General features: G+C 39.7%; 1 protein-coding gene and 1 long non-coding RNA gene across 7 annotated transcripts in view; one reads left to right on the top strand and one right to left on the bottom strand.

The window, feature by feature from the left end:
• anks1b (ankyrin repeat and sterile alpha motif domain containing 1B) overlaps positions 1-15,182 on the top strand; it is a 258,652-nt gene extending 243,470 nt beyond the window's left edge. For 4 of the 6 annotated variants that reach the window (XM_038738847.1, XM_038738845.1, XM_038738849.1 and 1 more), the window contains 5 exons: positions 1,141-1,227; positions 3,508-3,645; positions 4,891-5,058; positions 12,625-12,716; positions 13,870-15,182. In XM_038738847.1, the coding sequence (XP_038594775.1) occupies positions 1,141-1,227; positions 3,508-3,645; positions 4,891-5,058; positions 12,625-12,716; positions 13,870-13,918 (534 nt within the window). In that variant the 3' untranslated portion in view covers positions 13,919-15,182. The remainder of the gene's footprint in view (positions 1-1,140; positions 1,228-3,507; positions 3,646-4,890; positions 5,059-12,624; positions 12,717-13,869) is intronic. The other 2 variants (XM_038738848.1, XM_038738846.1) reach the window with 1 other exon arrangement.
• Positions 11,281-24,200, bottom strand: part of LOC119918221 — a 29,045-nt gene continuing 16,125 nt past the window's right edge. Inside the window, exons 2-3 of the long non-coding RNA XR_005447410.1 lie at positions 15,651-15,725; positions 11,281-11,581 (exon numbers count right to left, since the gene is read on the bottom strand). This is a non-coding gene — a long non-coding RNA (uncharacterized LOC119918221). The remainder of the gene's footprint in view (positions 11,582-15,650; positions 15,726-24,200) is intronic.

The following is a 24,200-nucleotide window of genomic DNA, read 5'->3' as shown; positions in this document are numbered from 1 at the left end:
TGCCACATCAGAGAGCATCTTTCTTTCTTCTACTTCTATGCTTCCTCAGTTTCACACACCTTTGCTGCATACCAAGGTCGTAATTAAGTGCAAAGAGATGCACGTCATATTCTGGCTTTTATTACCGAATGAAAATGCCTTCCTCCTCTACCCACTCGCCCTTGTTCCCAGCATCCCTCCTTTCATCCGTCCCTCCATCTTTCCATTGTGGAGGTAGATGTGAATGTTTAAATTCCAACTTCACAGCCTCTAGCTGGGTATCTGCCAGCGAAGTCGGGCAGTGCTGCCTTTGTCAGCTTTTCAGCACTACCTGATCCTGACAAGGCCAAACCGCAGCAGCAACACGCTACAAGCAGGGAGGAAAGAATAAGAACAAAGAAAAGAAACCGATATGGAAAGGATAGCAGCGGGAGAAAGGAGGGACGGAGTGTGATAGAAATATGCATACTGAGAGAGGGATTTGACAGGCGATGAAGAAGTGATGACAGAAAGCAGGAAAGGGACTCGTCTCACATGGATTTATTTGAATATATTAAAGCATTTGGCAGGTAGAATGACAGCTTGGAATATGACACTGACATCGCTGAAAATTACACGATTCTCCACTGCAACTCACTGCATAATGAGTTTAAATACAGGTAATTGAGACAGGTTAAAGCGCCAATATATAGTTCAAAGTATGGATGAGAGAAATACGGTCGGAGCCTAATGTGGCTTAATGTATTGGATTTGCAGTGCTGCAGTCGATTGCGTTTAGAAATGTGATTTGGAAGCTGTTTTTTATTTTGAGGCACCTGACATTGCTTAACTTGTTGGAGATTATTTGAATTGATTTTGGTAATCAAGGAGGAAGTCATCAAAATAATGCTAGCTCAGTTACTCAACTTCTGTTTACGTTTTTCATTTGCTTCCCAGACATGGATTAAGTCTTGTATTAGACTGAAAGGTTATTTAATTCAGTGGAGATCTCCAATAAAATGAACTAATCTGGGGCTAATTATAATCTTCAACTTTGGAGTGAAGTTCAAGATGGCTGATTCCTGTGTACTTTTTTGGCTATTATATATAGTGACTCAAAAGTCATTACTGCCTTTCTCCTCTTTTTTCTCTATCCCTTTTGTTTTTTTTGTACACTCCAAGAAGTCGACAGAACAGATGAAGAAAGTGCCGACCATCGTTCTCTCCGTGTCCTACAAAGGAGTGAAGTTCATAGACGCCACAAATAAGGTATTCCTCACAGCTCACTTCTGGTGACGCCTACTGTAAATAACACATGAAAGGTCAGGCTATTGAACACGAGTGACATTAAGAGATGTCAGAAATGGTCAGTATAGCAGCGCTGATGTCTTCTTTTGCTGCAGCCTGATTTTAAAACTATGGTGTAAAAATCAATAAGGTGTACAAGAGGGCAAAACACAGACAGGCAATAATCAGCTGAATGTTACAAAAAAAAAAATCAATAACAACCTACCCAGTTCATTAAATCCTTAATGGAATATTTAAAAGCTCATTAAAAACTTTTGAAGTATTAAAAATCATTATTTTACACAGTTTATCATCATTCCTTTTCAATCCAGAGTGACATTTGAGTGAAGGCCAGTGTGTGACAACATGTCCAACGTAAAGAGACACAGAAGATGTGTAATGAGTTTGGGTTGCTGTGCCAATATTATGTGAAGGAAGTTGACAGCATCTTAGACCTGGCTAATATTTTCACACGAAGGAGTCAATTATTCCTTTCAGCTACTGGTTCCTGTGCTTAGGTGTCAAAGACAGCAGGATCTAATCCACCTCAGGTGGGTAAAAAGGTGTCACAGTGAGAAACACTTTTAACATAATTATAAGCAGCTTGCTTGCAAAAGGGTATTTATTTAAGCCCCACACACAGCAGAAGATGAGCAGAATCTGTAGATAGCCAGAACATTGAGTTCGGTGCTGTTCCTCAGGCAGCACTGTACAGACTCAAGTTAAGTTGGCTACAACACATAAAAAATACAAACACACATATTTGGATATTAAAGTTAGCCAACAATGATGACACAGTGGCCAGCTGGTGACACCAGTAAAATAATTTCTTGTTTTTAAATCTAGTATGTTCGACTTTGTTTGTCTTTGCCAAAACAGTTTAATGTTAGTCAGAGAAGAGAAAGTATGTCACTATTCTCTTCTCTGGGCTCTGCGTGGTTACAGGACTCAGATATGAGATGAAGTATTGCCTCTAACATGGCCATCAGGCAATCATAAATCATTTCACATTGCCACTTAGCCTGCTCACATGCCCTAGTATGTTCCTGATATGAAGTAGCCAACTGGTTTGCAAGATCTACATCTCAGTTTTCCTCAGCTCCTAGTGTAACTTATGTACCGAGTAGAGAATGAAGGGAAGGGAAGAAATAATAAGGTTAATAAATCAATTAAGGAAATAATGCACACTAAAACTGGAATCAAAAAGCTCTCAAGGACTTTCTGTTAAAGTATTAAAACTCCCCTATTCTGTCTCCTTAGCTTCCCAGCTGTCCCAGTGAACAAAAGAGGGAGGGGATTTCTCCTTCACTTAACAGAAACTATTAATATGTTGATATCTTTCTATGGAATGAAAGACAAAGATATGATATTCATATCCAATATGCCAAAAAACGTTTTTCCTGGTGTTAGCCCTCACTAATGCTTTTTTTTTAAGCTTTGATGTTCTATAATTCACAGTACTGTTAATTTAATTGGAAACAAGGACTTAATATGTTTGTCAACTACCTTTTTTCCCTCCACTACTAAGACGAGACAGAAATGATTTCATGAAACACTAACTGACTATATCAACATGCAATATTGCATCTCTTTCCACAATGTTGTCGGACACTTGTAATAACAATCTGAGCCTGTCCGTGGCAAAAACAAGCACTTTTGTGGACATACTTTGACGGGGCGCAATTGCCCACAACGAATATGTTGCAGCCCTGTCTCGCTGCTGCTGCTTCAGCATGCTTGCTCAATACTGGACCAATTTCAAAATGCTGTCCCAATTAGTCACATAGACTAACACACAAAACCATGGGAAAGAAGCTTGAAAAATACTGAAGTTACCCTTTAAGCTAGATGATTAAAACTAATCTACTAAAATTGGTGTTCTTTGACTAAGACTTATTAGAGACTATTAGTCAACTGAAACTTGACCAAAAAAATAGGATGACAACAATTTCACGCAGGACTAAGACTAAATAAAAAATAGCTGAGAAAATCAACATTATTTAACAACACTGAGATGTGCTTTATTTAAAACAAAGTCTGGGTGTTCTCCGGTGACATTACCAGAGAACAAATTCCAACTCAGTCACAGTCAAAAAACCCTCTCAAACCAAAATGCACTATAGTGGTTATAGTTTTGGGATGTGTGAAATTAGATGAATAATAAATCAGATTTGTTTTTCCATGAAGTGGCTCACTGGAGATAATCAACAATCTCTCTCTGCACCTCTTTATCTTTCTACCACGGTTTCTCTCTCTCTGCAGAACATCATAGCAGAACATGAGATTCGTAACATCTCATGTGCAGCTCAGGATCCAGAGGATCTGTCTACGTTTGCCTACATCACCAAAGACCTCAAGTCGAGTCACCACTACTGCCACGTCTTCACTGCTTTTGATGTGGTCAGTACTGACACTGTGTTTTTCTAAGCAAATATCATATTCATAGTGCCTTTAATATCCATGGTTTTTCCTGCATAGAGACATTTTTGATCAGAATTTAACAACTTTCAAATCCTCTCCGAATGTGTTTTAATAGCCATAATCAAACAACTGTTGAGCAAGCAGAACATAAACTTAAATACGTCTTGTCTTCGAGCAGTCACCTCTCTTCTCATCCACATCAGCTGGATTATACACATGCAGCAGGCGCTGGATTTATAAACCAGCTGCTGTGCTACGAAGCTCGCGCTAATGACTTCTGTTATTTCTCACAGTATAAAAGCCGTTTGTGCTTCAAGTGTGCTGGTATTCACCAGTACTGTCACGTTTACATTTTAGTCTTAGGCATATCGGCACCGGTTCTCTCCCCTACCCTCTCCAGATCAGGTTTTCTGGGCACTACGTTACGCTCACCTGTTCCAATTCTCTCCTGCCTGCTAATCTCAGCAGGTAGATGCAGCCATGCACTAGTTGCTCATCAAAGTCACTTTTCGTGAACCGACCAATCACAGGAGGAGGTGGGACATTAAAAAAAGGTTGAGGCACTACAGCAAACTTTAGAATTGTTGAACTCGTCATTCTGTATGCACAATTTTTATTACTGACAAGTTCATTTGCATAAACAAATGAGAGACTGACGACCAAGTAGAGCATTTGTTTGCACAATAATTTAGTGACTGAAAACAACCCACAGAAACTGTTGTTTTGTCCAACTGGAATTAATATTAAGCTACTAATGGTAAGTTATAGTAGCCTGTACTATTATCTGAAATTATAATGAATACACAAACATTAGCACTAATCAAACCTTAACCACAGTGGTGTACGCTAATATCATAAAATGGTTAAAACAGCTGAATCTCAAATAATTATCTGTAAGCAGATCACCCAAATCAAATGTAACCTGTAAAATATTATTATACTAACATTATGCTATTGATGTAATGTTAATACAATGTTATAATATTTATTAATACACTAATTTATACCTTTACTCTTCCATGTTGTGAATATATTTTGTTTATCAAATGGTCAGAAATAACAAGAAAATGCATATATTTTGGTCATAAGGTAAGTCATTGCCTTTACTGTACGCGTACCGATCATGCTTACTGTCGCGCAAAGTCACCCCCCAAAGGCCCATTCTGAGCCAGGAAAAACCCTGATATCACATTGCATTCTCACACCTGTTTACTCCCTTGTCAGAACCTGGCGTATGAGATCATCCTGACACTCGGTCAGGCCTTCGAGGTGGCCTACCAGCTGGCCCTGCAGGCCAGGAAGAGCGGCCACGGATCGTCCACACTGCCTGAGAGCTTTGACAGCAAGCCCAACAAACCTGTCCCCAAACCTCGTGTCAACATCCGCAAATCTGTAAGCATTGCTGCCGCACGACAGTTTGAAGAGAAAATCCACCCTAAAATGAAATTCACATCAGCAATTCAAGTTGTTTCTGTTATTCTGGATTTAAAGAATTTTAGTTGATAACATTTCTATGAACTGGATCCTCTACTTCTTACAGCGTTTTCATGATAAACTTAAGGTTCAGAACTTCTCTCCCAAATTAATACACAGGATTGTTTATAAAAAGAATAGAGGAATTGTGTTTTAAGATGGATTTTCACTTTCATATCACCGTTCCACTCTTGAACTCAAATTTAGCTATTATGTATCTGCTTCTAATCAAATCTAACCTGCATACCATCAACTCTGTCTCATTTACACTGAAATCTGTCCACAATTTCCATCTCTCTGCTCTGATTCGTCCCTGCTCGATCACATCGTTTTCAACTCTGTTTGGTTTACTGGGATTCTCCTGCAGCGCTTGTTTTTTTGTGTGTGTGTGTGTGTGTGTGTGTGTGTGTCTTGGCCCAGCAGAGAGTGTGGCAGAGGTGTAGGTGGATATTTGATCTGCTAAGCGTCCATTCGGTCTTCTTGTCCCTGCAGTCTCTTACACACTGGGCTGATTGATGAGGCCTGTTTGCATAGGGCTCCATTGAGGCTTACTTTGCTCGCCTCACTGTGTGTGTGTGTGTGTGTGTGTGTGTGTGTGTGTGTTTGTGTGTAAGAAGATAAAGAATCCTCATATGAAAGACTCCTACATACTTTGCATGGAGAATTCATTTATTGGCATTTCAGCCCATGAGGTCTTCATAAAAAATACAGTAATGTGCAAGGGTATCTAATATGTCCGAGCAATACTGCAATGGGTGTATAGAATATACAGACCAACCTGCTTTTGTTTATGGTGTTTTTCACACTAGTATTTTGGGAAAGTTTGCTGATTATTGTGATAATACCATTCCTTTGATTTTTGAGTCACATCATTTTGTGACTTCAGCACTTGATAATGTTACTCTATAATTGGGTCATGCAGCCTTCCTTCCTCAAACTATTATTCAACAGCAGATTAGCACCTTAAGTGTAATTTTCTTGATTTCACAGTTAATTTCACATTTCTCAGGAAGGTTAAAATGTTCGACCCGGACAAAACCAATGTTCAAATCCCATATTTCCACAGACTCTTCCCAAAAAGTCGGCCCAACATAGCAACTCAGTAAACTCTATTTAACGTACCCTGTAGCACCGATACAAAACTTTGTCATTGCCTTTGAGAAATAAATAAACGTATTGTCTTCACATTTTACAAAAGACACCACAGTTTTCAAATGTAAAATTTTACCAACATAAGAAATCGAAGAAGAAGTTTGCCTAAAATGGCCTGAAATTGTGATTTTAATGTGGAGCCATCTCAGAAAAAATGAATAAGATAACAAGTTTGACTATAGATTTGATGCCAGTTTTCAGTACTTAAAGGGACCCCTTGTGTTTTTACAACAAAAGTTCGATCCATCCATCCTTCGTCAACCGCTTATCCTGCGTATAGGGTCGCAGGACAACAAAAGTTATGTTTACATTTGCTGTTTCTCACCACGTCCACAAGATCTAACAAATACATTGAATACCTTCCTTGTAAATTATTAGCAAAGCAAAATATTTAAATCAGGCATTGTGTACGTCCATGTTTTGCTAACTTGCAGTCTTCATTTTCACTGCCTTTACTGGCAAATTGCTATGCTTCATGGCGTTGCCCCCTAAACAAACAAACACTGCTCTATCACTCTACTAGCGGTCAAAAACACCACAGGGTCTCTATTTTAGCCTTTTTCCAATCTCAGTTGGTACCAATAAAGCATTGCAGTTTTGAGCCCTAGCTTTGTGATATTAGATAGTAAAGTCCCACATTATATCATGAATTTCTGTTTGTGCATGTATAAGTGCAAACATGTGTGGCCTTTCCACATGCCTCCTCCAAATGCAGCGTCACCAAGTCTATTTGTAAACCTGTCTTCCCTCCCTTTGACCCCCAACAGAGCTTTGAAATAGTCACGCTAACCCACTCCGCACACTTCCCTCCTGCACCGACACGCATCAGCTGGCACAGCACCACGAGTATAGAATTACGGTGGCTGCTATATCGGTGTGCTTAGACCAAATTTAAGTCAATTTACATACTGTGAGTCGTGTTAGAAAGAGATGGTGATGGACGAGAGTCAGTGGTTCCGGAGGAATGGTCTCACTTTCTAAAGTTAGAGAGAGATGTGAGACAGTATGGAAAGACAGAGTGAGAGAAAGGATAGAAAAATAGAACATGCAGTATTTGTGTTTGTGTTAGGGCTGCACAAATTGTGGTATAGACCCCAACAAATGTCACATCCTCATGATTAGAATAGTTTTATTTTTTACCATATCATACAGTCCTAGTTTGTGTTTGTGTGTGTGTGTGTGTGTGGTCCTGTGCCTATAGAGATGATGGACGATGGCATGCGTACACACAATCTGCTGACTCGGCGACCGTTACATTAACCATTAATTGCCTTTTTCCTCCCTGTGTTCGTGTGTGTGTGTGTGTGTGTGGTTAATGGCTTGTGGTGTGCAGCAGGGCAAAAGATACTGCAGGATTCACTTAATATTCCTGCCACCTGCCAGCCATAATCTCCATCCTGCAGCACCTCTCAAGCCCCTGTGCTTTAAAATACTGTTGCTTTGTTTCTCCACACCCTCCTTCATTTTTATGTCGTGCATGTGTTATGTGAGCATATCAGCTGTTAAATCTCCCGCAACATCCACTTAACCTGGCCCTTTTGAGTGTGAGCGTGTCTGATATGGGTCTGTCTTTGATCAGCATCGGCATGGTACTGTAGCTGCAAGATGGGATTGAAATAAATGATCGGAAACCGTTTGATAGTTTTACAACCTTATGTTTCTTTAAAGGACTGAAAAGGCTTCCAAGCTTTGTGAAAGCTGGTTTCCAAGTAGGAGCCATGAATTTACACTTTCTTTAACAACTGAAATGTAAGCACAAGCTATCTCACCATTTTTTCATGACTTTGCCATGCAGGAGTTGCTATATGGCGTAACGTGGTCTACTCTTGCTTTGGTTTTGTATTGCCGCACTCCCACGCTGTTACCAGGGTGAGGACTTTGCTGCCGTGTTGTTGCCATGCAGCTGCTCTGTCTTTGCTGTGGTTTTGCCTTGCTGCTGTGTTGTTTTCGGTGTTAGTGTTGCTGAGCAGGCCCACTTTGACCTGTGTATGACCTCTGCCCCTGTAGGTCATCATGTCCCCCTCCAGCCGCTGGTCACTGGGCCACATTTACACCCCTCACCGGCCTCCTCTCCACCCTCCTCTTCCTCCCCCTCGACTCTTCCATCTTCCTCACAAAGCTCAGTCACAGGTCCTCCACGCTTTTCCTTCTCTTAGCCTTTATTTCCACATGATTTTCTTTTAGTTGAGGAAACGGCGTCACCTGTAAGTGCTTCCATTTTATTCTGTCGCTTTTATTCAAATCGACTCTGCATCCATGGGTGTTCTGTTTGCAGTGTTTGTGTGTGTTATTCTTCAGTTACTACCTCTATCCCCATATCAACAGTTAGTAGAATTGCTATTCATAGTTTTTACGTGACGTCACATTCCAAAAAAGACGTTATTTTCCGCTGCCGGCCAACAAGGAAGCAAGTGATACACTGTTACTTAGAGTTTGTTACTTTTGCATTGCCAAAATGCTGGATGGATGTTGTGCTTTCGGATGCACTAATCGACGAGGAGACGAGCCTGGGCTGTGTTAGGTGAGGAATTCCCTACAAGGTAAACGTAAACATTACTACAGTGGAGAGCTGGCAGGGACTTGGCAGTTTTTAACGGCAGAAATACGGCAGCGGGTGCTGTATAAGGATCGCAAGTGCCCAACTCTTGCAGTTTGTGTCCATATCTATCTTTTTCTTGAGTTGAGAGGTGATTGAAATAAAATTTAACGGCTTTTGTGGCGTCTCTACGAGGGAGTCCGGCGTGAGCCACTATCTTGATCCGTTTTGCCCTCCAGGTCACCGCGCAAGTCACGTGACTAAAAACTATGAATTAAAGGTTCAGTGTGTTATATTTAGAAGGATCTAAATATGTTTTCAATGGTGTTTAAAGACATAATGAACAGTTATCTTTTTATTACCTTAAAATTAGCCATTTCTATCTACAGCCCAAACTACTCTACTACTTCTGCTACAGAAGGTGTTTACTTGTTCTTCTTTTCATACGTATTAATGTTTGTAGTAGTCTGGTTTATTAGAAGTAGGAACAGAAGTGAAATTTAGACAAATGGAGGCCCACACATATTATTTAGCACAAGAGCCGACCGAGCGTGTTGGCCACCGTAGCTTCTCCTGCGCGATTGGAAAAAGATGGTTCAGCGGTGACAGATGGTGCATTCATGTGGTGTCGCAATAATCGAACAGTATTTTTTTCCTCCTCCTCCTTCCTCCTTATTGCAAAAAGAGAAATAAAGTGTACATGCCATATAAAGAAGTATACAAAACTTTGATTCTTGCAAAATTACGTGTTGGATATACAAGTTTTGCAAACATGTAATTGCTAATATGGTTATAACTGCTTTTCCAGTCCTATATTGTAGTTCTGTGACTCCTGTATGGCGCATATGCAGGAGTATATGCATGGTTTTGGGCTTCTCTGAAAGAAAACACCAAATGAAAAATGATTGTAAGTGCTACTGGAATTTATTAATATAAGTTTAAACACACTAAACTAATGTTTTTCATTTCAGCTTAAAAATGCTTGCAGAAAACTATAGCTGGGACTTATTACTTATTACCTGGAAAACACTGTAGGGACACGGCATAAAGCTTTACCTAGTCCAAGTAAAAATTTCATACCAAGTCATGAAAAATTACTATTTTACACAGGTATATGTCTTAGCGTAATTTTTCTAAAACAGCACCACCCCTTGGCGGCAGGCGGCTGCTGCTGCATCGCTCCGTATTAGCCGGTAGCTCGACGCAGTTGTGTTTTTTTGCTGGTAGATCATGAACTTCCTACTTAAAGCTGGATATTGTGATTTTCAGAATTTTATTGGCTACACAAAATGCCAGTCATCGGCACAATTGCTTGCAATTGGCTCGGCCTACCCACGAAATAACAGGGGCTGGCACTTTCTTATAGCGCAGGCTCTCGTTGGCTGTTGAAGGCTGTGAAACGGACATTTGAGCTCCTATTGGGTTGGATTTGGTGTCACTCAAAAGGTTAGAGTTCAGTGGCTAATTTGAATACAAGATATCATAGTTGTTTACATTCAAATCGGCGTTTTTACGGTTATAATGACATGATAATATGAAACGATGCCGCAGTAGTCCCTGGGGATTTATTTTTGGAATAATGTGTTTTGGACTAAATGTTTTTACTGGATTGGATCATCTGGACCTTTGACAACGTAAAACCACCATTTTTGTTGGAATATAATCAATCGGTGGATTACTATGAGGCTTCATAGGTGAGCCGCGTCAATTTTGCTTGTACTGGTTGGTCTGACAGAGGCGCTGATTGTACCCGCTGTGGTGACTGTATCTTGAAATGGTTTGCATTGGTCGAATCACGAGGATTTTTGCTTTCAAACAGTGTATCATGAGTATGAAGTTAACATAGCAGCTGTGTGCACATACCGAAAGCTGCCGCCAGTACCTGATGGCCCGTGGGCAGGCCGTAAGAGGTTAACAGGCTATTGTTGTCCTGAGTGGTACAGACAAACTGAGCGTTGCTGTGCAGAGCTCCATCTGGCTCCGTGTATAGTAGAACGGAGCCGTTGGTAGAAAAAGCAGTTCAAAAAAGAGCGTTCAGAACAGGAAATCTGAGGTTTTGGCTGACAGGGATTTCTTTTAAATACTTTAAACTCATTTGAAGCTTTGGCCATGTTTAACATGAATATCCAACATTGTAGATAAGTCATAAAATGTGGAAAAGCATAATAGGTCTCGAAATGGGACCATCCGAGGAGCATTTGAATGCAATTTGCAACCCCTCATTACCAGATGAACTGAACCTTTAAAGAAAAACAGATGACACTTCAGCCAGTTTTGCAAAGCTGACCCATTTAATTTCTTTACAGCTAACACATAGCCGAACTCAGACCTCGTATTTAATGTGCCACATTGCACCGATTCAGCTCCTGAATGGGGATGTAATCCCTCCTTAACGATGCACGTTTAAGATGTTAAATGCATAAATAAAAAGTAGTCAAAGCAATAACCACTACTTTAAAATTAGCTAAATGTTTATTAAAATACTTCACACACAGAATGCTTGGAATGAGCTTAACACTTTTTCTCTGATCGACACTTTTTCTCCCTCATGCACATCTTCATCTTGCGCACACAAGGTAGAAGTTTCAAGGGGTCATCAAAAGAAGACTGCACTACAAGAGCACACACGATGTACCAAGAAATGATTCAAAAGTGCAGTAGACTCCCTTTGCACATGGGGCTGTTCTCTGAAGGTTTGCAGAGCCAAATCACACGCTGGATGTCCCTGCAGCATTACTTCATGTTCCGACCTTTCTGCAGAAAGATGTTGATATAAAACATATATTCAAGGCAGGCATAGGTCACTCAGTGGCTTCATGTGTGTTTGATGAATTTGAGACTGATCCTGGTGATGCGTTCTTCACCAAGATGGTGTCGTGCTGCTGTGCTTAATCCTGTAACCTGATAACAAGATTATAAGGTCTTGCTGTGGTTGTGTGAGAGGGCAGAGAACTGGATCATTATAGTTACTCTCCGTATTGTTGCTATAGCAGTGTGTTGAGAGAAGATAAGTGGCTCTGTTAGTGTACTGCAGAACTCATGAGATTAACCCGGTTTACTTCAGTAGTTCTTTAATGTTTTTTTAAAATCAAATATAGAAATGAGCATTAGACAGAGTTCAAGGACAAATTTAGCCTTCTGCTGTTGAAACTGCAGCACTCAGTCAAGTCTCCCCTCCCCCCCAATCATCTGAAAATAAAACAAATATACTGGAGGAAAAGCACCCTCAGCAACAAAACCCAGACGTTTGATTGGCTACCGTGGGGTTAATTTTGAAAGCACAGTTGTTTGTTTCTACGCTTTGAAGCCACAATAGCTTCACAGTGGCAGCAGCAGACAGTCCACAGCTCTTTGAAAATAAAAAATGCTAGGATGTACAGGAAGTGCACTACTGCAAAAGCAGCAAACAGTAATTGTCGAGGACCAGCAGGATCTTGCATTTAAACATGTATAAGTTTGGAAGATTAAAAGGAAACTTGTTATGTGTGACCTTTGGTTCATGATTTCTGTTCTGCTTTCTCATCTTATTTCCATTACTTCGTATGCAGCACATCCTACATTCATCTAACTCTGTTTTAACTGACTTTATTAGCATGAAATTGTTTAAAAAAAAAGGCCCCAATGTGTAAAATGTTGATGTTCAACAGAAACTGCCGTTTGCATTCAAAATGTGATGAATTGTTTGGTTTGAAAACATCCTAAAGTACAATATCAATGCAATGTGTATTATTTTCAAAATTGAGGATAAAGGTCATTGAAAATAATTTGGTTCTTTTTCCTACTTCTCTTTCTGTCAGATGGAGCAGCCATCCATGGACCAGAAGGGCCACGCCAACGTGCCGTGGATTGTGGAGCCGGGTCAGGAGGCCAAGAGAGGAGTCAACACCAAGTACGAGACCACTATTTTCTAACATACACCCGCCTTGTCCACTCCTGTGTGTGTGTGCCTTTCAGAGGTTGCCCTGCATTGGGGCCCCGCCCCGGAGTTGGGCACGAGCGACGCACGCCGCCGCGTCACCACACCGGCTGAAAAATACAAAACAAAACATCCCGCCCCCTTAGCCGAGCCTGTCCACTGCATGATGACGTTTGGCGCTGCGCTGTCTCTCTCCTCTTTCTCCTTGTCGCCTCTTCTCTCTTTCGTTTCTGCTCTCCCCCTCTTTGGCCCTGGCCCCATCCTCATGCCTGCAGGGCTGGCGCATGACCTTTGAACCCAGGGCCTGTGGTGCACTTCTGTCTCCACCTGTAGGGGAAATTGTCAGCTCCGTTTTTCCACTTCCTGTTTGTCGGTCAGTCAGCGGTCAACCAGTCGGTTGTTCTGCTTCCAGCTTTTTGTTTTTTCTTCTTCCTGTTGATGGGTGCAACCGTTTGGCTTCATCTCTCCTCCTTTTTTCTTCTGACTGCCTCCATCCCTCACTTTTCTCCACATTTCAGCTCCTTTGTCCAACTGCCCCTGACAAATTGAATGAGATTTGTAACCAGAATACTGCTAAGCGCTGTGACAGTGTTTTAGCTGTCTGCTGAGTCCAGTGTGGGAGCTGACAATCAGGAGGGCTGTTGACAACTGGAGGAAGGTCCAGACTTTTTAGCCATTTTCTAATCAAAGAGGAGAGCTGAATTACAAGAGAGGTGATGTAGCACAGTCTTTGACGCAAACTGGTTCATCCAGCAAGCTACTAGAATGTATTTCAACTTTTTGATTCTATCAGATTATTTTTTGAAAATATTAATAAACTTGGGAGTTTCTTTGACAACCAACTTTTAACTTGACCTGTGACACAGGAAGAAGTAGGTGTTAAGTTTTTTGCTTTTATAGCACCTTGTGCAGCACATGTGTGTGTAATATATGTTCAGAATTATTTTAACCACATGGATTTTTCCCTGGCAGTAAACCTTATTTTATTTGGGGGGAAAAAATCTTGTATGTAAAAGGTTTAGCATGTGGGACGCATGGTGGCCATTTTGGATTTGCTGAGCAGGGGGGCCGGTGGAGAGGCGGGGTGTGAGGGCTCTCTCGATAAGTGATGTCATCTCATTTGCAGGGCAATGCCGGACGCTCATGTCTATTACTGTGGAATGCAAAGAATGTAGCCAGCCCTAAACACGGACCTTGTCACACATACAATGCAAAATGGACTACAAAGGACCTCTTGCTCACTTTCAAAGGACTACAAACATGGACGCTACTCCAGTGTTTAAGGTTGACTACAATATTTTAACATCCTTCATCTACATGATGCTTGACACAGTAAACATATGACAGACACTCAATACACACACTAACAGGACTGCATCTTGACAGACAGCAGTCTGCTCTGAATGTACACTTATTTAAAAAAGCAGCCTAAACTTTCTGCAGCTACACAGCAGGATCTGTTTTATGCGCCCAACTGGGAGGCATGCCGTGTGAACTTTTGAGCAGTCACAGGGCGTCTGTTGGGTAACAGACAATGGGCTTGCTAAAGGCACCACTGGGCATGTGTCAGTGTTGGAATGGGCATGGGTTTGAGGACATCTGGCTGTTTTTTTTTTTTCGTTTTTTCTTTAAAGTCAGAAAATAATAGATATATGCACAAGCGTGTAAATGTGATTGGACTAGCTACAACACACTCAAGATGCAACAGGTATGTCTCATCGTAACGGATGATGAACCTATGTGAACAAAACAGCATCTCGTGTTTAAAAAAAAAGTATTCTATTCGTATTGCCCGACATTTTAATGTTTAATATGAGAGTATATTACCATGATGATTATGATTATTCTTGTGCAATTCTTGTCTACTGTTGTCTTAATGTTACATTATTTTTCTATGATGAGATGAAAACCTTGGGCTTGAGAATGATGGCCATCCTTTAAAAAAAATCTTAAACTAGATGATCATACTTGTACGCAGAGAGTGAATGTTGCAGGTGGCTAGCTAACTCTTGTCAGGTCAAATCCTCCATCATTTATCATGGGGCTCTACTCTTATCTAGCAGATGTACTATTTTAAACGCAGTATTACTGTATTATTTGGATGAGACATTGTCCAATTATAAAATGTACATAGATATTTTGCCAACTCATTGTTCATACATGTAATGTAAAAGAGAAAAAGAATAAAGGATTTGCAGTACGTGGCACTGGAAACAAGGTACCAAAATAAAGGTTGGAAATAAAAAAAAAAGAAAGAAGAAATGGCAGATTGTATTTTGAGTGAAAACTGAAATGGGTCATTTGGTGACATCACTGCTGACCAATTTATGTATATAGGCTTGGGCTTCCAGCACACTGATTTTTGTAATTTTGGCCATTATTTATATCCTTGTAAAGCACATGGAATAAAATGACTTGTAAAACCATCATTTACCCATACCAAGTTGTCATCAGTTATTTCCTTTTCCCCAACCTGTTTATTAAAATGTTTCACTACCAACTTTTAGGGAATCTGAGCAATTTTGAGTGGATAATTACATTTTATTAACTTGTCTTGTTTTTGTAGGTATTGGCCATCATGCTTGAGTTATGATAACATTGTACTAAGGTCTTATTTTTAGCGTTGTTGCTGCATTCCCACATTTCTGCAAACAACTTGTGTACATAATCAAATGACCAATATCTTTGAATAGTTAAAAGAAGATGTTTAAGAAACATGCATCTGCAATCTGTTCTTAAATGGCTGTATTTATGTTAAATCACACATCAGTCCTACCCTTCGAGAAGAAGAAAGACACACTTATATAAATATTGTATAAAATCTCATGTCAAGTAAAGTCAAAAGATAATGATAGTGATCCAAGCCATCTAGTAACAAACTAACCGTATATAATAAAAGTCACATACCTCATGTTGGATCTAGTACCAGGCTGTGATGGCAGTGACTTCAGAGCTCACTCTTCCAGGCCCAGCACCTTAACACTGAAACAGAGATCAAATCTTTAATAATTGTTCTTATACAAATTAGGGCTGAAACAATTCATCAATTTAATCAACTACTAAAAAAGCATATCGTTTTATCGGATTTGTTTAATCCAACTATACAGAGCACTATTTCGCACGGACATTTATTACCGTCGCACTTCACCCTTACGCTGTGTGAACACAACGTGATTATGATGGCGCTGTTTGCTTTGTGTCCAAAGTATGGGATTATTTCAAGCTAAAAGAAAACAACTCTGTAATGTTACAGTCTGTCCACCATAAAACAAAACTTATGTCACCTTATCACAATGGCATCTCAAGTCAAATTTATTTATAAAGCACATTTAAAAACAACCAGAGTTGAGCAAAGTGCTGGACAAGTTATGCAGTAGAAGACATAAAAATTAAAACCAGATCAATTAAAATAGGCCAAACAATTAATGATTGAATACAGCAATAAGATAGAAAAACAACACAGTTAGATACAAAATAAAAACACGAGCGCAGGGGCCTCTAGACAGACTCAAACGCCAAAGAATAAAAATGTTTTAAGTCGAGACTTAAAAGTGAAAATCATCTAAGTGTGCATTATCAAGATTTTATATTTTATAGTTAATACAATGATCCCGTGGACAATTACATGAAAACAAGTAAGTCTTTAGAAGACAGTGATAGTGACTGCAATGAGCCCAAAAACTGACAATGAATACAGAGGAGTCTGTAGCGTTTCTAGATATGCTGGTTGGTTGACTAAAATGTGTAACGTGTTATGTGCAGTTATGCGCGGTTAACCGTACCCGGTTATCATGGTAATTAAAATGTATACGGTAATAGTAACCTTCGGGAATTTTACCATGATTTACCGTTAAACCGGTAATCATTTCATCCCTATTTAGCAGCTGCTTTTTGAACAAGCTGCAAGCGTGATAAAGATGAGTGACAGACTACAAGGAATTACAGTAATCAATTCGAGAGGATATAAGAGTATGCAAGACAGTTTGTAGGTCCTTTACAGAGAGAATAGGTTTAAGTTTAGCTATGGTCCTTAAATGAAAAATGCTACCTTTAACAACAGAGTTTATATTTTTGTCGAATTTTAATGCTGAATCAACGATAACCCCTAAATTCCTAGCAAAGAGTTGTACATTAAGGGACAGAGGGCCCAGAAAGCTCCAGCGGCAAGGTGCCGCCAAGCAAAAGTACATCTAAAATGATGCATCGATGAAATAATCTGTAGAAGCTTCGACTACTAAAATCATTGTTAGCTGCAGCCCTAATACGAATAGATAAACCAAATAGTTTTATGTATTGACTATACAGGCTTTCTTGCTGGACTAAAGAGAAACCTATAAATAAATGAATTCCCCCCCACCACTACCTCCAATGAAGTTGTCTTTGCCATGTGGGGTGTTCCCTCGTGCGAAATTCATGTGGGTGATTCACACCTTCAGGTTGTTAAAGTCATTAGTGACGCACAAACAGAAGTGTAAATTGTTGTGAAACTTTTGGAGAGAATATTTTGCTGGTATTGTAAGTGGCTGAGAGTTAGTTGTTTAAGCGTACGTTGACTCTGTTGTCAGGCCATAATGTGATGTAAATACAGTGGTCACGGCATCACACTCCAATTAATTGATTTTGGATCCAAAGTGCTGTTACAATACTAGTGTGACCAAGCTTTGGGCACTCTACACTAGAGGGTGACACAGGAGTGGATTTTCAATCCTATCCCATTCCGCTCCCACAAAAATAATCCTGTTCCTTCCTAATCCTGTGACAGAGTAAAAAAATAAAAATCCCCAATCCTGGAAGAATAACTCCCTCCCTTTTTTATCCCCGATTAAAAAAAATAATCTGAAAATAGTGGTTATTCATATTATAAATGCAAATGTATATATAAATAAATGACCTATGACTCTTGTTCTGTGACCTCCCATTGACTTTTCCCCCTGTCCTGTAATTATTAGTGAAATTGATGTCAGTCCCAAAAACATGTCAGCCTCTCCTCTACACATGGCCAGCATTACGTTAACAGCAGTGTACAGTGTGGTATATGTTTACATCTCCACTGAGTGCCAAGTAGCAGGCAAGAACTGGTAAATTTTAACACCGTTTCAAGCAAAGACCGTTTATGTATTTAGTTTTACACAATACTAAATACACTTGCAATTTTCTACCAGAACAAGAATTTCAATCAGTCATCGCTTGTTGTTTTAAGATTATGTCACTGACAGCAGTTATCTCACTTGTTTCACACAGAGGTCACAACAAACAAGACTTACAGTACTTACTTAAGTGATTGTGGCTGCTTAGAACTGATTAATGGTGATGATCAGATGAAAAAACCTCTTAAAGACTACACAGCAAGTCCAGTTTGTTACTAACGACCGCTGCACAGACAACCCAATTTAAACAGCTCGGGAGCACTTTCACTCTGACAGAGGTCTGCAGCGGGTCAGCGGTTAGCTGCCTTCTCATCAGCTACCTCCACTGGCCTGCAGACAACCCGACTGACACTTTGCTACTCGTGGTAATGATAAACCAGGCTGTAGTGTTGCCAGGTTTCCATGGTGACCACATCCGCTCACACAGTTTGACCCATAAGCCTCTGTGTAATGCTGAAAAAGCACAAACATACATTGACACTGCCATGATAAACAGGCAACAAACCATCACAGTCATTTATTGACCAAAAGGTACTTTACTGTACAAGCAGAGATACATTTTCTAAAATGATGTTGCGTATTATACTGACTTTTCAGCTGATTAAACACGTTTCGCCTGAAATTTTCTGGATTTCCAAGCACTGAAGATATATTTCGACACTGTGGCTGAGGTTTTTGTGCATCATTTCAGACCGACTGCGCCTAAAGAGAAGCATGTTATCTATCTAACCAAAAGGTAAAAACCCTGCCAGCAAACATGTCATCTTAGATGCAGCTTTCACCACATCTCTTTCCTTTAAATCGTAGCGATGAGAGATTTCATTAAACAAACATGAAGAGGAGCTGGAGCCCCCCTCAGACTGTTCTCACCACATGGCTGTCTGAATCTGACTGACAGAACGTGCAGCCAGAAAATAAACCCAACACTGTTCACTGTTACAACTTTGAAAGGATCTACTGTGGTAAGAGGCAAAGGTAAGTGTATCTCAGGTCAACTCATGTACGTTTAAATCTTCAGTAGTATCGCATGCATGTGTATTACTCCAGACAACATTGGTTTGATGTGTAATATGATTTATAAAATGCAGGACTGGGTTCCGATAGTCTGTTCCAAAAATGTTCCCATGTCCTTGTTCTTTTGAGCAAAAAGCAACATGTGATACATTCAGGTAGAGCTGAAAGCAATTAGTTGATTAATTGAAAGACAGTGAATGCCCATTCTAACAATCAATTAATTGTTTCAGTCATTTATCAGTGACAAATGTCAGATATTTGCCAACTCCAGCTTCTGCATGATGACTATTTGCTTTTCCCTGTTTTGTATAATTGTCTTAAGGATTGCGCAGTCACGACTTGAACCCGCGACCTCGGGTACAGGAGGTGGACAAACTGACGAGGAGGCTAAAACCCATGGGCACTAGCGTCGGTCGCCAGTGCATCTCTTAAGGTGTCGGGGAGTGAGGTTAATTCACTGCACAGCCTCGCTGGCTTCCGTCACATTGACATAAAAAGCAATTTAACAGACGTCAACTTGAGTTCTGGCAATTTGTGATGGACGTTTTACTATTTTCTGACATTTCACTGCATAAACAATTAAACAAAAAAACTTAGATTAATGGATAATAAAAGTAATTGTTAGGCGCAGCCTCACAGTCAGGAAATGTTAGCTCAGGCTCATTTTAGGCTGATCACTACTATCGGCAGTTAAAATGAAACATCGCCATAAAAGCTGTAGCTAATTAATTAATTAATTAATTAATGTTAAGTCTGTAAAGGCTAAAGTGAAATGTTTTTTGTAGTTCATCAGGACCAACTGATAATTAATCTTTTAAGTCGTTTTTCTAGTAAAAACGTGTATGCTTCTCAAATGTGAGAATTTGCAGCTTTCTTCCACTTTAGTAAATTGGACCGTTTCTTAAACTAAACAAGAAGTTAGATGACATCAAAATCAGTATATCATCAATATCATCTGAAGGGTTGTTTTTTTTTACCCTTTCCTGACATAGACCAAATGAACAATTATTGATTGATATAATCTGCAGATTGATTTGTGATGAAATAAATCGTTAGTTGTAGCCCAAACTGTGTCACATACATAATTAATCCAAATTTCATATCCTGTGCTGCTCATCTCATATTCAGGTCGCAGCTACAGGTTGTGAATATTAGTTAGGCTGCCATGAAAATCTATAGTGTTTCTGCCGAGAGAGCCTGAATGAGTTTTAGTTATTTATAACTTATCTGCATATGTTAAAAGCTAAACCTAATTAGATTTGAAAGGATTTGAATAAATGCTAAAGGTTTATGCTGGCTCAGAAATACAGTATACGTTAACTACAGTATGTTCCACAAATATATACTGTATAAGAGAGTTTACTCTCCTCTACAACACTGGTGTTATTGCAAGATTTACACCACTGGTAGATCTTTTACACAACATCGCCATCTTTTACCAAGCCATATAAAAACGGAATAACCTCTGAAAGGCTGAACAAGCATTTGTCATGAGCCATAAACTGCTGAATGAAAAGGCTCACAATCTACAGTTACAATCTGCAGCCAATAGAAGCGAGCGCTGGGCCGTTTTCTGAGATTGGAGGAGAAAGGACCGGGGCGGCGGCACATTGGTTTGCTGAGGATTTACTGCCAATCTGCAATTTGGTGCATTCTGTTGAAAACTCAAAAAAATATATTTTATTGTTTGTAAAGAGCAGACCACTGCGGGATGAGTGTGGGTGGAAATTCAAGACATTATTTCTGGAAGATTAGACCAGGAGTAGAGAGCGGTGCAGTGGCTGCTGTATTCAGGCTTCCCAAAGCTCCAACAGCTCGATTTTATTTCTATTGCTGGCAGAGGTGGAGGCGCAGGACTTAACTGAACACAAAGAGGGACAATGAGGGAAGAATAATGAAGGAAGACAGGAACACAGACTGCAGATTTGCACTGTGAACAGAAAATGACTAATTATGGCAGGACGCTGGTTTGTTAACTGACACAATTTTCTAAGATTTCTACTGTTTGCAGTGAAGTGCAAGACAGTAAGAGTACGTGCTTTGTTTCTCCGTCTGTGGCAGACTGTGGGAGAGGGCCAAAGTTCCAGATGGTGTGTACTGCCCACGGCTACTGGTTAAATGAGACGGCTATGTGAAAACCACTCATGTAACAATCACAGTAATATATGGCATTCATTCAACGGGGACAGCTTTGATAGAGTCAGATCCTCATCGTTTATCCTGTGTACACGCTTAAATCAACATTTGTATGCCGCCACATTCAGGCCCAAGAAATGGAAGGAGCAGGATCTGCATACAGACACTATTTAAAATTTTTTGCTGCATTTGGTTAATGACTAGCAGAACTTTTGTTATTTTGCACCTAGCAGATGTGGTGCAACAGCATTCACATTATCATAATGTACTGAAATAGTCAAACATGAAACTGACTTGCTGGAAAGTGGGTGATAGAGGAATAAACTGCCTCTGCAGAAGACTTTAACAAAAGGTAAACACACACAGATACACACCCAGCTGGGCTTGGCTCGTGATGTGCAACCTGATAAAGCTGGATACAGTGAGGAGAGCTGGCCAAATAATAAAAGCCTCCCTCTCTCTAAACACTGGAGCATCCACAGTAGACTCTGGCAGGCTTTATCTCTGTAGGTTACAGAAAAACAACTTGGACAAAACAATCCTGCACTGTCCTCCACAAGAAACACTCATGCGTAGTGCAGCAGTCTGGGAAACGCATGTTATTTTGTTTAGGAAACGGGACTGAAAAAAAGATTTTACTTAATTTGTTGAAATTAATTCATAATTGATTTGAATGTTCTTCTGCAGATTTGACAAGTTATCCACTGTTTGTCATGTTCTGACCATAAAGAATAGTTTAAATCATACTTTTATCTTTAAAGAAATAATAATTTGACATTTATTGTGATAATTATCGGTATTGAATGACATGACAATGTGGTAACATTTATCGCCCAGCCCTAACGGAGGGGTGTTTCTAATATTCTGCCACCTTCATGTTTGTAAACAACGAGGACAAAAAAGAAACAATATATAATGTAGTCCAGTACAACACCACCTTTACCTATAACCTCAGTAATAATCATATAATTGAACTGACACATTTCCCATGATGACAATAACTGAACATAATTAATGTTGTAAAGGTAGAAATTATGACAGAGCTGTTGTACTGAATTGCAGTAGATTAATAAAGTGGCCATGAAGCATACACTGATAGATTATTAAAATAATATATAATAAACATTTTCTGTTGACCCCGACTTCAACCCAACAATATCCAGGAAATGTCCCATTCCTCTGCCTCGACTACACAAGCAAGTACAGCTACGTGACGAGAGGGTTTACATAACATCAAGCAGCACTCCTGGCCTGCGTTCAAACCAAGGAGAATTGGTCAAAATAGAGTTGGTGGTGAATATATGAAAATGACCTCAGATGTGGTTCAAGTTTGTATTCACTGAATTTGCACATTTTTACAGAAACCCAGCATCAATTTAAATCTGCTTGTTTGAATGATGCTGCATGGAGTGCCAAATGGGTAGAGGATAAGCACGTAGGTTAAGTGCTACAGCAAAATGAGATTTGACAGCGCAGCAAAAGGCTCAGAGGAAGTATTTTACGTAACGAATTTGCTACATTCAGTGCAGCTAAATGCAGAGCGGAAACGTTTCCTGCAAGTTAGGTGATGGTGAAGCATGTGGGAGAGCTGCACGTTGATCTACCCTGGAGAACACAAAAACTACAACTGGCATGACTGAGATAAGAGCTGATGGGCCCTCTCTAACGTCGTGGTCGGCATATCTGAGACGACTTTGACGTCTGCTTCCAAAACACCTAAAGCTCAGACGATGTTGCGGCTCATAGCGAGCCGTCTCCCTGCAGTCAGCCGACATGACAGTGGTGAAACCAAGCAGTCCGTAAGCTGCTTATGTCACCTTTTCAGTACACAAGAATGAGTATAGCAGAGATCATGAACACATCTTTTACACAAGAAGAATTAAGAAAAATGTGTGAAAAGGTGTTACTACCAAGGGAAGAAGAGTGGAAGGTCAAGCTGCACTAAGAAACAGGTTTAAATAAATAAATAAATACTTATCACAAAGTTGTTTCACCTTGAATAGAAAAGCCTAAAGACATTCAAGTTAGCCTCAACATCTGTTGCATTACTTTTTCCTAGGCAACATTTAACTGCATTGCACATAAACTCCCTCTAAATTAGCCCAATAAATGCTTATCACATATAAATACAATAACTAAACTACAAACTGCCTTATAAATATTAAAAAACTATTCTGGTAGGGTGGTTAGGGTAGCGGAAATGTGCTTTCAGACCACTAAAGAATCGTGACAGGATTTCAGTAAATTTAGACATGAGGACATTTCCCATCATGTTTCATTTTCACCACAGTTACTTTATATATATTTACAAAAGGTGTGTATATATATATTTATTGAAGTACATGGGATTTATTGTTTTGTTTTTTGCTGTGGTATCGAGAATTGTAGAATTTCACTGATATTGGTATCGACTACAAAATTTCTGGTATCATGACATCCTTAATGTCAATATATTCATATATACATTTTCTTAACTTTTTTTTTTTTTTAGCTAAGCATGAAGACTGGAAGCAGGAAACAACTAGCTTGGCTCTCACAAAAGTCCAAAAACACACCTACAAAACACCTCTAGAACTCTACAACTACTTAATGTAATGTCTTTGCTTAACCTGCAAATAAACAAGTATTTTGTGGCTTTATGAGTCTTGCCGTTGCCATGAAAAGACAGAAGCTACATACCTTCCTTTTAGCCACAAATGGTAATTTTCAAGTATGGATTAAAGTAACAAAATACTAGATTTTTATTAGTAGATAGTGGTGTTGATCATCTCATCTAACATGTGAATCATTTCCAAAAATATTCCTTTAAGACAAAAATCTAATCAAGCACCCATTCAAGGGTTCTTGACATAAAATCATTAAAAAGACTTCCTGCCTTATTTATAGCTAAAATGCAATAGAGGTTTTGCTTCAAGCATTGACTGATTTGCTTGATTGTGATCATTGATTACACCACCAGCTCAGGCAGGCCCGGCCGTAAGTGCCTACTTTATATTCTTTACTTTATAATAACTCATTGACACATTACGGCGCTGTATTTAATGAGCATCCGTGTAGAGCAAGGTTGCTTACATTAGCAGAGGAGCCAATAAACCATATTAAGCCATCTGTTGTCAAAAATGGTTAAATCTCATGACAAGAGTGAAAACCCATCACTGAC

Source organism: Micropterus salmoides, unplaced genomic scaffold, assembly GCF_014851395.1.
Source record: "Micropterus salmoides isolate LMB-PRFRI ecotype aquatic unplaced genomic scaffold, ASM1485139v1 Ms_hic_scaffold_23, whole genome shotgun sequence".
Lineage (NCBI taxonomy): Eukaryota > Metazoa > Chordata > Actinopteri > Centrarchiformes > Centrarchidae > Micropterus > Micropterus salmoides.
The sequence above is the reverse complement of the archived record's forward strand: the minus strand, read 5'-3'. Positions and strand labels throughout refer to the sequence as shown.